General features: G+C 40.9%; 1 protein-coding gene across 4 annotated transcripts in view; it reads left to right on the top strand.

Annotated features, from left to right (window-relative positions):
- AFF2 (ALF transcription elongation factor 2) overlaps positions 1-15147 on the top strand; it is a 357624-nt gene that overhangs the window by 323790 nt on the left and 18687 nt on the right. For 3 of the 4 annotated variants that reach the window (XM_064159592.1, XM_064159590.1, XM_064159589.1), the window contains 4 exons: positions 2083-2207; positions 8233-8467; positions 11085-11224; positions 11772-11835. In XM_064159592.1, the coding sequence (XP_064015662.1) occupies positions 2083-2207; positions 8233-8467; positions 11085-11224; positions 11772-11835 (564 nt within the window). The remainder of the gene's footprint in view (positions 1-2082; positions 2208-8232; positions 8468-11084; positions 11225-11771; positions 11836-15147) is intronic. The other variant, XM_064159591.1, reaches the window with a different exon arrangement.

Raw genomic sequence — 15147 nt, 5'->3', positions numbered from 1 at the left:
CAGCTTTGTTGTTGTTCCAAAGGACATAGATTTACAAGTGCATTGCAAATTAACATCAGAAACTAGTGGAAAAAAAACCTTTAGCTGTCAAAACCAATGATCAATGCATTTTTTGGAAAGTGGTCATACAAGCTTTTCTACTTCAGTTGCTCACCTGTTAATTTCTGGTGTCTTGTAATCCTCAGAAAGATTCCCAGTGATGAGTTCCTACTACTATGGGTTTGGCCATACCCAGAAAATGTGACTTCTGTTTGGAAGCCAGGTTTTACTATGTGTCAGAATTGAGGCATTGTCACTGTTGGCTTAAATAGGCACAGCTTCATTGTGGTCAATGGAGTGGTGCTTGCTTATGCTTCTGGTGAATTTAGTCATAGAATCATAGAATCAACCAGATTGGAAGAGACCTCCAAGCTCATCCAGTCCAACCTAGCACCCAGCCGTATCCAGTCAACCAGACCATGGCACTAAGTGCCTCAGTGTACAAAAAAAATGGTTCATAGAAATACCATTTGCTTAACTAGCTGCTTTCTCTACACAGCTACCTGAAAAAGCAAGTATGTTTTGACTCAATGAATTATGTTTTATGCAGTTTATGTAACTTATGCCCAAGGGTATCCTATCTTGTGGGATATGGCAGTGTACTTCAAATGAAATGTGCTTTCAGAAAAGAAGCTGGAGTTTTTTATGATAAATGATTTCTTGTAGTCAGTTTTTCCAGCTGAAATGGCTGTACTCTGCTCTGTCTGTGAGAAGTCACCACAGTGCATTTTTTTTATACTCCAAATTTTACAAACCATTGTGAATGTGACTCCAACTGTCTGTTCTAGTGGACTTCTTGAAACCCCGAGTTTGAACGCTCCAGTGGTATGAGACAGTTAATACAAGACAAAGACAGACAGCAGCAGGCAGACAGAGGGTCTGTACCGCTGCCTGCATGAGTCACTATGCTGGCTCCTTCTCCCTTGTATTAAAGTGGGGATAATCACATAAGTAAACCTAGCAGGATTTTATTCAATTTATATTCTAGCTGTACACTAAAGGAAGAAATGTAAGGAGGAAGGAGAAAAGAAAGAGGAAAGGGATATACAAATGTCCATGCTTATGTGCATATATAAGTACACCAGGGTGTGTATTAATTATACTAAAACCTTCTTGCTAGGTAATTTAGTGGAGTGTTTGTATGGTGGAGAAAAAACCTTGGCTAAAACACGAGTGTAGTGTTGGCAACTGAGGGCTCCCAGGGAAAAGAAAATACAGGATTATGCAAAAGTTGGAACCTCGTAATTTCATTAGCTGGAACTTAGGATCAGAGAGTAACAAAATGAGGAATCTCACTCTGGGACTGTATGCACATAAGCTGCGCTCTGAAACAACCCATTCAGAAGCTTTGTGATTGTTTACTGCTATCCAAGGGAAAACAAACCACTTAAGATGACTCAAGGGTATATCAATAGTTAAAACAGGGTAGGGAGAGCCTGATTTGTGTTTCTAAATCATGCCATTAAAAGATTTATTTTAGCCATCTACTAGTGGGTTTGACGGCTGATATGAAGGTTCCAGTGACAGAGCAGTAATCGGCTTTGCTTGTATCATCCTAGTTCAGGCACAAAAGTCATGCATCAGGGAATCTTCCAAAGCAAATTCTAAACCAGCTATTGCTGTTAATGCCTATCTCCACTCAGTCCTGTAGACTTTCAGTCCTGTAAGGAATACTTACTCAGAGAAGTTTTCCCATCAAGTTCCATTAAGTCAATGAGCAGGAGCTATTTACTTGAGTGAGTTTTGGTGCTATCAAGTCATTCCATCTGAATTATTAATTAAATTCTAGTGCACTACAGAAGATAGCTACAGCACATGGGGTGTTTTGCTTCCTAATTATCCGGCTGTGTCACTTGTTACATAACTTCATGTCATGTGTCTGGAGCACGTTTTAGCCCTGATTTCAGGTGACTTTCACTTCTCTTAGATCAGTATTTTAACTGCTCCTACTTTAAAGAAAGTAACACTGAAATTCCTGAGCTCCTCTTAATGCAAGTTGTGCATAGAGGCTGGATATTTCAAGCTGCACCTTTTTTGTTAAAGCAGACAGAAAGCCTGGACACCTTTGTTGAAAGCAAGAAGCAGCGCCTGGAGGACCCTTCAGCTTCATGCCTGCTTCCACCTTGTATCTCTCCAATACCGAATCACAGACTAACCAGCACTAAAGAGTAAGTGGGGTGTTTTTTTCCATTCATATAGAATTCATGAGGGATTTCACAGCACCATTCTACAAATGCCTTTGCTCTAGAGCCAGATGGGCTTTACAGCCCATAAGCATAAGTGACCCAGCGTTGCTATTCCCATCCATCAGGAAGACAATCCACATGGTTTTGGATGAGATTCATTCATCCTTCTGACGGACTACAGAAATTTAGAGTGCCACCACTCTCCTGGTGTATTCTGCTACCCCATACTGCATCCTTTTGATGTTCTTTGTTGCCTTCATCATCCTTAACCTCTGTGGCCAGAGAATCCTACTAAAAGTGGGCTTTATTTGATTGCCTGGCATTTATTTTTTTAAATCGTTTTCATAAGAGACAGTTCTCAGTTTTATTGAGGGAAATCGTGCCTTTGCCATTCACTTCAGCAGCTCTTACTCTTTAACTGTGCATACAGCAATGCCAGGGGTGACCACCCTGAACGATTCAGACACACATGCTTTGTATTTCAGCAGACATAGAATCGAATAGTTTATGCCTTTCAGAGTGTCTTTGAGAGATGGCTATAATGCTTGAGCAAACAGGCACCACGTAAATAATGATTCTGATTAGTATAATCACAAGATTAACATTCTATAAATAACCAAAGAGTCCAATTCCCTTCTGTCATCAATTCTGTGCTTTTACGATTTTGAGATGAGGCACTTCTTGCTGCTTCACACTAGGGCAAGCAAAGAATCAAACCCACCTTGGGCTTCTGAAAGCAGTTTGTAGCACTATTTAAATTCAGATAAATTTAGAAATCATTATTGAAGTAGCACTCAAAATTTCAAATCCATAAAGAAGGCTGAGCATAATTTTATTTCTCCTGGTGCAATTACAGAGTAACTTCAGTCCTTGAATCCATCCTTAATTTTTCCACTGAGAAAACCAGCCTGGTAAAGGCAGATGAGTTGAAAGTTACACTGTCATCTGTAACATGTTGAACATTTGATACGCATCATGGTGGGTGTTGCCTGATTGTCATTGCTAGAAATACAATGAGCAGAGATATATTGCAGAGGGAACTGAAAATTATCCATCCCCAACACCTCCACAATCCATTAAAAAAATCTTTCTATTCTTGTCACCAGCAAGCCCTAAGGATCCACCCCCAACCTGATGTTTTTTAATTTGAGCTTGTTTTCCAGGTCATTAATTTGATTCCTTGGAGCTTTCAAGCCTTTGGTATTCTCTGTTAAAATATAATTGTGTCCATCAATAGTTATTTCCATATGCTTGCTTTTCCTCCTGTTTGCCTGAAGTTTTGAAACAAAATTTTCTGAGTTCTTTTCCACTGTAGCAATTGAGACCTGGATCATGCTGCATTTGTTATTAGTGTCTTTTGAGTTAGATTGAAGCAAATGCAATATTGTTTGATAATTCAGGTCTTCAGCTCCCAGAGACGTGCAACTGAATATAGAGTAACCTATTTCCCAGAAGATTAAGAAACTGGCTGAACTGTGGGACGACAAAGTTCTGGAGAGCCCCAGATTGTTTTTCAGCAGTCAGGAGTGGTTTTGTTCTCCAGAGGGTTAATAGAATTTTAAGGGAAGGCAGAATAAAGGGGAAGCTGAAAGTCAACTGTTCAAGGGCATGGGGAAAAATAACACTTCAGTAGTAAAAGGTTGAAAGAAAGGCTTTGCCATTTGCTCCTTTATTCCCAAAGGGTTTACATTTTCTTTTACAACTCCTAAATCTCTCTATAAGGACTTTGAGCAATGAGGATGATTCAGCTACAGGTGTAATGAGGTCTTCATCTGTTAAGAAGATGTAACATCCAGTTGTGGATGTTCTCACTTGGGAAGAACGTTAGGTCTCACCCTTTAGAACTTGATCCCTATGCCAACAAACCAAATTTCCCAAGGCAGACTTTGGAGACTTGCGTTGGATTGTTTCATAGACATAAGAATGTTTTGACAGAAAGACTGTGGTCTGTGGGACAAAATTTGGAGGCACTCAGGAGTCTGGAGGAACCAGTGAAAGACAGGCCAGAGCTGTGCTTTTGCAGCTCCCACTGCCTGCCTGTGGTGTAGCCATTTGAATGCGTTTCTTATCATCCCTTCCTAAATATGTGGGCTCAATAAAGCAAGCAAAGATGCATGATTAATTTTTAATGGGTTACTCACATGTAACTCTCATATGGGCAGTTATATGCCTGATTTTCACAGTTTTGTATGACTGCATGTGCAGTTTGAGTGGGGCAATTTCAAATGGTCAGCTGTGAATTTAAAAGCCATTCATACAACCCAAAAGCTGATTGGCATCATGTGGTTGTTTCTTAAGCAACTAGTTACCGTCCTGTTTGCTCCCTCCTTCACACACTTTGGGGCTTATGCCTTTTTGTAAAGCTGATGTGACCATTCCTTAGTGAGTATTACTGAATAATACAATTATGCAGAGTATTGTCACTTTATTCTCTTTGTTTCTGATATTTCACAGTGAACAATTGAATAGATGATAACTGTGTTTTGGCCAAGTAGCTCGCATTAATACCTTGAAACACTGCTGGGAGGCTGGATTTTTTTTGTCAGATCAGCTGCTCGCTTTGCAGCAGAGAACTATTAATGTATTTACTTTCTTGCCAGAGCAATTTTAATTTAAGCATTAACTGTATGTGCTGCCAAATACCATTTATATCTCAATACCTCAGTCCCAAGACAGAGTACTGTTCGCCAACATTTGGCAGTTCGTAACAACACAGAGTGATTTGCTGTGCAAAGTTTGAGTCTGAATTTAAAACTAGACTCATACCACTGAAACATGCCTGCTACCTAACAGGCACGCTGGAAGTCTGGCTGAGGTAAGTATTTCAGCCTGTTTCTCAAGATTTGCTGTTCCTTTTCTTTGACCTTTCATTAAAGATGCTCCTTCACTTGGCAACATATATTAGCCACTCTGGGATAGGCACAACAGCATTCACTGAGGTTTGTTCATGGCAGAGGCAACCTTCTCCATCTGTGACAGTGGCTCCAGCTTCATTCAGTTGTTAACATATGGTCCCAGCTAATGCAGAAGTGACCTTTCTCTGCTCACCCCCTGCAGAAAATCAGATACACCATCAATGTGCAGCATCTGACTGCAGACAGGGAGTGGAAGCAAAGGAAAGGCAAATGGTTGGTACAGACAATGGCTTTGTCTCACTAACAGGCTAGAGGAACCACTGAATACCACAAGGAGTGGATAAAGAAAGGGCAAAGAGCTGCAGTTTGAAATGTGAGAGTAGCTGGAAGACGTCTGTCCTTCACACACTGATCTCTTATTGCCTGTTTGCTTGGTTTCTGCCCTAAAAGAAATCAGGCTGAAAAAAAGCCAACAAACCCACAGATGGGGAGCCTTCTCCTTCCTTGATAATTGGCCTTTTCAGACACAAAGATTAGACCCTGCAGCCACAAGACCATCAGTTCTGCTCATATTTTTGCCTTGCACTTCTACTGTGTTTCTCCCTAGATTTTAAATATAGTTTAACAATCGTGTCAGCAAATTAAACCATTGAGTCCTGGTAATTATTGCAATAAATTAATTCAAAATTAGTGATTAGTGCAATCAAAGACCAGTTTCTTAGGCCATTAGCAGCCCAAAGCAAAGTGACAATCTGGTTAACTGCTGGTAACAACCTATTTCATGAAGGTTATTGTTGACATAAGTGCTTTGGCATAAATCTGATAGAGGTAACATTGCTAAATAAATTATCAGCTTAATTCCTGTGAAAATTCATCACATTAAGTGGGAAATAGGGGTAAAAATAAATACAAACAAATAAAATAGCAAGTGGGAAATGGGGGTAAAAATAAATACAAACAAATAAAATAGCAAGTGGGAAATAGGGGTAAAAATAAATACAAACAAATAAAATAGCAAGTGGGAAATAGGGGTAAAAATAAATACAAACAAATAAAATAGCAAGTGGGAAATAGGGGTAAAAATAAATACAAAAATAAAAAAGCAGGTAGAATTATAACCATAAAGTATTGCTGAGGTCTGATTGGGGCTTTTATTTGAGTTATATAAGGGGTGGGGAGAGGAGAAGCTAAAAAACAAAGCCAAACATCTTCAAGCACATGTTCCTTTTTTGGCTAAGTCTTCTTGCCTGCAGAATGGCCTGTGTGCCAGAGCTGAGTAGATGCACCTATATCTTGGTTTGCCACATCTTAGATTTGTTGAAGTAAACTGGTCAAATTTTAAATAGTGAAGATATCTGCAGTCTTCTTAGTTTTTTCTTGTATTACTCTCTTGGTCTCTTGACCCCTGTGTAGCAGCTAAGGGATGCTGCTTCGACTGCTTTTCATGTGTGAATTTCCCCACACAGTGGTAGGCTGTGCAAGCAATAGTCTTGCATTAGCCCTGGAAATCACCATGGATGTGCTGAGAAACTGTGATTTCACATTTAGGCTAAAATACTTTTGTATCACCAAAAGTCCAAAATACAAGAACACACAAAATGTGTAGCTGTTGATAAGGTTGGTGAAGCTGTATGAAAGGCCACACTGGTATGAGAGAGAGCTCCAGAATGGAGAATAAGGAAACTTAGAATCATAGAATCAACCAGGTTGGAAGAGACCTCCAAGATCATCCAGTCCAACCTAGCACCCAGCCCTAGCCAGTCAACTAGATCATGGCACTGAGTGCCTCATCCAGTCTTTCCTTGAACATCTCCAGGGACAGTGCCTCCACCACCTCCCTGGGCAGCCCATTCCAATGCCAATCACTCTCTCTGGCAAGAACTTCCTCCTAACATCCAGCCTAGACCTCCCCCGGCACAACTTGAGACTGTGTCCCCTTGTTCTATTGCTGGTTGCCTGGGAGAAGAGGCCACCCCCCACCTGGCTACAATGTCCCTTCAGGTAGTTGTAGACAGCAATGAGGTCCCCCCTGAGCCTCCTCTTCTCCAGGCTAAACAAGCCCAGCTCCCTCAGTCTCTCCTCATAGGGGTTTCCTTCTCCCCTTTCCCTGGTTGCTTTAAGGCAAAGCAGATCTATAATTCCTGACACTGACTTAAAGTGACTGGGAACAAAACATAAATTCTTGTTGACCTAATTTGCTATTGAAATTTTAGTCAATAATCATGAAAAGCAGATGAAAAGCAATATTAGATGTCTAACAAAAGATTACAATTCAGGTTATCTTCATTGACTGAAGTAGGACAGTACCTAAAATAAAAATCTATGAGTAGATTAACACATTAAACAATCAATAGAAATGTTGAATTTTGGGGGTTGATTTTTCAATATATTTGAAGAAAGAAAGGTCTAGCAGGTTGGCTTTTTTTTGTGTTGGTTTTTACTGTGTATCTCAGCTGCCATTTCTAGCCAGCTAACCACTTCTGTACATAAAACAGACAATAGATTATCTTATTACTTCAGCTTTCATGTCAAAACCCACATTAATTTTCTGAATCATGTTCAATTCATCAACTGATATTTGCTGAAGGGCTTTTGCCAACTACAGCGTATCATTTTAATATAGTGTTGAACATTGGGTTTGTTCTAGAGGTCAAATAACTATTATCTTGTTAGTGTTATGCTTACAATTTTGTAGTCGTTATAATATTTTGTTTTGGTGCATTTGCCATGTGCTATTATGTTTTTTTTTAGCAAAGGTTGCTTATGTGGGCCCTAATCCTCCTCTTAGAAAGATGCTTAAACACATAAATAGTCATATTTAATGTCAGAGGAACTAACCCCATGCATAAAACTTTGCAGCACTTTGCTGAGTCAGAACCTCTGTGACCTCTCAAATGAAAACTGACTCAAATTAGCATTTAAATTGAGTGCAATTTGTACTAATGCACTGGTCCTCCAAAGCAGGAGGGTTCTATAGCCCTTGAAAGGCAGAGGTATCACTACTGTATTCACTTCCTGTCTCCTTTCAACTTAGCTCAGAGGACATGGCTACTGCAGGATGTAGCTGGGGATAGAGCTGGCTTCTCAGGAAATAAGATGTAGAAGGTTAACCAAGGTTCTTGAAATGCAACTGCTTCTTTTCTGTGTCCCAGGAGCAACGGTAACTCAGTGAAGAAGGTGGCAAAGAAAAAAGAAGAGAAGCTGTTCCCTCCTCCCTTATCCCCCCTCTTGGATGAGCCTGTGCACCGGCGGCACAGTGTTGAAAGCAGCTCCTTCAGCCAAGAGACCGGTATCACAAGCACCTCTCAGACCAGCAGCTCTTCCTCCTCTGTTTCTAAACACAGAAAGAATGAAAATAAGTCCTCTTCCAACCCCAAAGGGATCTGTGTAAGTAACGGACCTCATTCTCTGGAATTGAACAAGAGAAAATAAAATTAACTTAGCTTTGTTTTGTTGAATTTGTTTCCCAGTATCTATTGCTTAAGTAGCCCCACTGAAGAGAGGCAAGGAGAGCCAACGTGAGCCAGCAGTGTGCCCAGGTGGCCAAGAGAGCCAGTGGCATCCTGGCCTGCATCAGGAATAGTGTGGCCAGCAGGAGCAGGGAGGTCATTCTGCCCCTGTACTCTGCACTGGTTAGGCCACACCTTGAGTCCTGTGTTCAGTTCTGGGCCCCCCAGTTTAGGAGGGACATTGAGATGCTTGAGCGTGTCCAGAGAAGGGCGATGAGGCTGGGGAGAGGCCTTGAGCACAGCCCTACGAGGAGAGGCTGAGGGAGCTGGGATTGGTTAGCCTGGAGAAGAGGAGGCTCAGGGGTGACCTTATTGCTGTCTACAACTACCTCAGGGGAGGTTGTAGCCAGGAGGAGGTTGCTCTCTTCTCTCAGGTGGCCAGCACCAGAACAAGAGGACACAGCCTCAAGCTGCGCCAGGGGAAATTGAGGCTGGAGGTGAGGAGAAAGTTCTTCACTGAGAGAGTCATTGGACACTGGAATGGGCTGCCCGGGGAGGTGGTGGAGTCGCCGTCCCTGGAGCTGTTCAAGGCAGGACTGGACGTGGCACTTGGTGCCATGGTCTGGCCTTGAGCTCTGTAGTAAAGGGTTGGACTTGATGATCTATGAGGTCTCTTCCAACCTTGGTGATACTGTGTGTGTGTGTGATATTTGCAGAGCTGGGCATAAGCAACACTTGCATGTTCCATTTTTTGGTCAGCATTAGGCATCTACTTGGCACTGGGTGTCACTCCTTAAAGTCCTAGACTCCAAGCCTCAGAGGACAACTTTTGCAGCCATCAGCTAGCTGTAGTTAGTCCCTTGATTCTGTACCTACAACATGCATTTGGAAAATAAAGCTTTTAAGAATTTTGGTGTTCATCACCTGAATAATTACCCCAAAATGCTCAGCCAGAATTAAGCACTGTTGTTATAATGACCTAGGGCTGGGGGATAGGTTGGACTGGATGATCTTTGAGGTCTCTTCCAATCTGGTTGATTCTGTGATTCTATGATGATTCCAAACTAAACAGACAATAAAAACTTAACAAAAAGATACCTCTCCATAGCACACTCAAAATAGAAATGTCTTCTCTCAGGTTTGCAGGCTCCTAGCTTCCAGCAGTAAGGTTTATTTTCACCAAAGCTCTGTGACTTACATTATAAAATCTTTTTGACACTGTATAAATAGTAAGTTTGTTTTTTTTCCCTAGATCATCATTCTTTTAGGGCCATCTCCCATCAAAGCTCTTCACATAGACAGTTCTTTCTTGCTAGCTTTTCACCAGATTCAGATGCTTTATACAGAAATAGATGAAAAGAGCCAAATGTAGAAACCGCATAGTAAATTTGGTTTGACATCCTCTTTAGGGTAAACAGGGAAACTTCACATTTTTGGCCCATTTTAGAAAATAGTCCTCCCTCTAGAGTTTCAAACATATGATTTAGTATCAAACCATATTTTAGCATCACTGTCAAAATTAAATGGCAAGAAGAAAATTCTGCTACAGAAAAGGACATGCATAGCCCTATTTTTCACAGTTCGCCGCTTTGTGCGAGGTTGTTACCCTGCACTGTAACAGTAAAACTCACAAGTTGCATTGGATTGTAGGTGACAAATCACTTCACCTTATTCATTCATCCCTGTTGCTTTCTGATATCATTGTGTCACTTCAAGCTGCGAGAGTAATACACGTGCCTTCAACTGAAATCAATGCCAAAATGAACTGCATATGTCAGCAAATAAACAATGCTATGTAAACAGCAGGGCCACTTCTTCGCACTCCCGGCTTCTCTAGTCAAATTTATCCTTGGTTTGCCTGTTACTCTGATACATGAAATGTTTGTCTTCTAAAATATCTTAGACTTCTTCCCCTAGTTCAGTGGCTTATCTGTAGTTTAGTGTATTTGGATGTGAACTTAGCTTGCAAGTTGCAGTTGCATGGTTTAAATGTTTCTTGTATGCTTCTGGTTTTAATCATGTAAAGTCGCAGCTCCTGACTTCTGCTTTCCATTCTTCTCTGTGTTGCTTGTAGCAAGAGTGAAGAAACTGTTCCTTACTGAAATCAGAGCTGGCTTTTCAGACACCATACAGTTAGATAATAATAACAGGAAAAAAAGGTTGCAGTAGTGTGATATGCCTCAAATGAAGCTGAGTTTACATCCAGCCCTTCTGCATTAGATTTCCCTGCCCTTCATTTAACCCTTGTTTCTAGTTAGTAACACTGTGGTATTCAGGCTGACTTCAGCTAAGAGTGTAAGTTGATGATTTTAGGTGAGGGAGCAGAGGTAGAGTCATACTGCCTAATGAATCTAATAGGCTTATGTTAGCAAGCATGGAAGGATGGTTAGGAGAGTAGTTGCGTATATATGAGCACTACTTTGTGACTTAGCCTTTTGTTGATTTGGGCTGGGTTTTGTTTGGAGGCAGCAGGGAGAGGCTGGATGTGCACACTTATGTTGTTGAAAAACGTTTGTTTGAACTATGAAGAGTTGCTAAGAGTCCTTGTTTTCTAGGAGGAAGAATCTCACAATACTCCAACAGCCAACACTCTTCTTGACACCAGCCATCTAGAAACAGACATCTGGTCTGCGATGCCAATGCTTTCTAATGGGAATTCTGAGCCCAGAAGACCCAAAATAACATTTGATGATGTGTAAGTATTGGTTCTTTGTACTGGCTGCAAGTAATGTAGCTGGGATTTTCATGCAAGCAGAGCTCACAGTAAAAGCAGGTATCTTTGACAGTAATATAAGCACTGGGCACCTGTGTGGTTAGTGCTGCCCAAAGGCACACAGAGTTTTAATCTTTACAAATGAACCCTTGTCACTGATTAATGAAGACTCTGTTGATAAATGTTTTCAGATCATGAAAGTTGGTTCACAGTAATTCTTCTTCATTTTTTTTTATTTTAGCTCCTGTAATGGAAACTTCTTATACTTAATTAGTTTAAACTATTTTTCCTTTTCCCCTGTTCAGCACACATTAATGGGTCCTTTGGGTGGACTGTTTCTACCGTTCCTTACTTTACATTCTGGTCGCCCATCAGATCTTTGCATACAGCAGCTTCAGATTAATACCAGGTTAAGATTTAAAGAGATAAGTGGGTGTATATGTTGAAATTGTTCTTGCATTTTTCTCAAACAATGTTTGTCCAACTGTATGAAAACAAAGACTTGAAACAATTGATTTTGTCTCTTTAGGCTTCACAATGCGGATTATTACATGCAAGAGGCTAAGAAGCTAAAGCATAAAGCTGATGCATTGGTAAGTTGTTTTATAGGGTTTATTTCATTCTTTCTACTATGGAGCTGGATGTTAACAAAAATATCCATTCTGAGCGTTATCTAAAGCCTCAAAGATCAAGAGGAACCCTGCTATTGACTAAAACATGCTCCAGATTGTACTCCATAAACACACTGTCCACAAGTCAAACCCTGCGTGCTGTTCTTAGCCTTTAACAATTCGTTCCCAAAACCCTCAAATCCTCACAATAGCTGGTATCTCTTCCCAGGAGGAGCAACAGTCATGCTGTTTATGAAGGATGTAAGATAATCTCGTGAAAGATGATGTGTTTTTAAAATGTGTTTTCCTATTCACTTTGAGCCTAAAACAACAGTGTTGAAATTCTTCCGTAACAGCAAGTTAAGGAAGGCAAATCACCCTCCACCCCATTACCATGTGGTAAAACTATTTGATACTTCCAATCCAATTGTTTAAAATTTGCAACAATTGCTTTTTAAAACAGTTCATTCGTTTTTATTGCATGTTTTTAGGCTGGTAAATAAAGACTCAGTGTGCTGGTCCCAAAAAATCTTGGAATGGAGTAGTTCAATGCCGGGAAGGCTTTTTGTGTCATTTTACCCCAGATGAAATTTCAGTCAGATTGGCCTAATTTTGCAGTGTGCTTTGATTTTGATAAAGCTACTTAATCCAGCAGATTATACTCTGCCATAGTTTGTTCAGTCTACACTATGCTAGGACTGAAGCATTTGCTTTTTAAGTAGGGACTTTGCTCCTGTATGCTAGAGTGCAGAACAGCAGCTCTTTTAAGCAGGCTTAGTGGAACTGGACTCCTCTAAAATGAAGCGTGGCCATTCATTTGTCCCTCAAAATTGCAATTGCAAAAGGGTGATTATTCACTTCTCACTTCATTATTTGTGAGGTTAATATTGTTCTACATCAGAGACTTCATGCTTGGCAATAAGTGTTCATGAAAAAAAACCCAGATGCAAAGCAATCATATTCAGTGTTTTTAGAAAACAAAACAAACAGATGAAAACTCAGCCCTCTTTGTGCCATTGGTGAGCTGGAGGAGAGCTGACATCTCAAGCTGCCTGCTTCAGCTCACCAGGCAGTCTTTTGACCTGGGGCACAGTGTTACCAAACGTGTTTCCTATGGGAGGTGGGTTCAGTTTTTTGGCAACCTGCCACTAAGTTAGCAGCTGTCCCTCTCGACCTATCCATTTGCAGAGGTGGCCTGCACCAGTTCCTGCAGCCCAACTCAACAGAGCGTGTTCACACAGAGTCCTGACATCTGCCCATGGGAAGGGCTGGCAGAAGCAGACTGACAACACCTCCCACAGCTGGTTGACCTTTAAAGAACATGCACATCGTTCTGGCACAGGGATGCCTGCTCCATGCTAGCAAATATTTACAGGCTCAGGCTCCTGATGTTCTCAACATACTATGTCAAGCCACTTCCTTCCACAGCCTGATTCACTCAGAAGTGTTGACCTGTCTCCCGTTCTCTTACCTTTGACTATGCCTTGCGGAATCAGGGGTGTTTCTCAAGCAGAAGTAAGAGGAGCAGGCAGAGCACATCATGCTGCTGCCTGCAGGCAGGCCTTGCCTGTCACATGAAGTTTGACACCGTGAGTGCTCTCGTGGGAATGTGAGGCCATGCACTGCAATACAACTTGTTGGCAGACACAAATACCCATGAACAAAGTATCTGCTTTTTCTTTCTGCTCTTCAGCTTTTTTTTTCCCTACCCAACACAGCTGCACACAAATTATCTCCATATAACACATTTGCTATGCAATCCCATAGTGTTAGTTGTCCTATGGAAACAATTGCTTCTGGTTACTTGGTGCTGACATGACAAAGCACACATAGCATTGAAAGATGTGTTGCAGTGGCTAGAAAGATAATGCATGTGACCTCAAAATGTGTCAGCAAATGATAATGAGATTTGCAGCAGTGTTGTTCCTTAGCTTGTAAGAAAAATAGCTTTCTGGTGAAGGGCATCTTACAGGAGCAACCTCATGAAAACCTCTCCTTGTCTGGGCCAGCAGTAAGAACTCAGCTAATTCGGGTGGGCTGTTTCAGTGGCAACTGACTGTGCCATATGGAAGATCTTGGAGACCTCACTCTGCTCTCAGCTGAGCTCTCATGAGCCGAAGTAATTCCACCTACTGCATTAGAGTCAGCATGGAGCACAGGGCAGGATCAGATCCCATTTCTGGCTCAAACTCTTGTCTGTCCTAAATCTGCTTTCAGACAGATTCCTTCTTTTTTTCTATGTATGTATACAACAATAAGTTAATTTTGGAAGAAGAAGCAAGGAATTGAAGACTATTCCGAGGAGTGGCCACTGGAATAGGAAGAAAACACTTAGAAATATTTGTCCTTTTGTGATCATTCACAGTTGTATCAGTTCTACAGAGGCTTTGCACATAATGGGTGCACAAGTGCAGAACTTAAAGTTCAAGGTATACAGAGACCACTAGTTACAGGAGTTGCTTAGAAGTAGCCACAAAGGCAAATATACTGTTGCCTTGGACCACCACTCAATATTCTGCTTGGTATGTTGGCATGATAGCCTTCCGTTTTATGAGCAAAAAAACTTGTTTAGATGCACAGGTGGCCTGCAAAAAGATTTTGACAGAGACATACAAAGAAATCTTTTAATTAAAAGTATTTGGGATCTTTTCTATCCGATGCCACATTAGAGGAGTTCTTACATCCAGCTATCAAAAATGGAAGATGTTAAATACTGTTATAAAATACTTGCTATAAAAGTGTCATATATAATATTCATTACTCATAAAAAAAGAAATCAGTATGTCTAAGTCAGTTTAATCACAATCGTTATGAGGGCTAAAACCTTCTGCAATAAAATCCTAGTAAAATAAAATATTTAGCAGTGCTTTATTTTCTCCTCTTTTCTTACCCTTGAACTTTCAGTCTTGAGTGATGAAAGGGTTTTTTTTGGTCAACAGTTAACACAGAATGTGACGTCTGATAAATGACAGAGAGTTGTAACTTAACCCTCGCTTGGTCACATTCAAACTTAGTTTGTATATTGAAGAGCAATATGGATTTGTTGAAACATGCTTAGTGTTCCTCACTGCTTGTGTAAATCCACGTGTGTCAGTAGATGTCCACTGACTTTCCTCTGTGGAGTGTCCAGCCACATACTATCTGAGAAGACCTGGTTAAAATGTAGAGACTCTACCATAATTACTGCATGAATTCATTCTTAACTACCAGCATTGCCTTGCTTTCATCCTAGCGCTAGTGGTGCTTTGTATTATGGTCTGTCTACATAGACATTAAAGCTGAAGGATTTTCTTG

The sequence above is a fragment of the Pogoniulus pusillus genome, chromosome 19, assembly GCF_015220805.1.
Source record: "Pogoniulus pusillus isolate bPogPus1 chromosome 19, bPogPus1.pri, whole genome shotgun sequence".
In the NCBI taxonomy this organism is placed as follows: Eukaryota; Metazoa; Chordata; class Aves; order Piciformes; family Lybiidae; genus Pogoniulus; species Pogoniulus pusillus.
The sequence above is the reverse complement of the archived record's forward strand: the minus strand, read 5'-3'. Positions and strand labels throughout refer to the sequence as shown.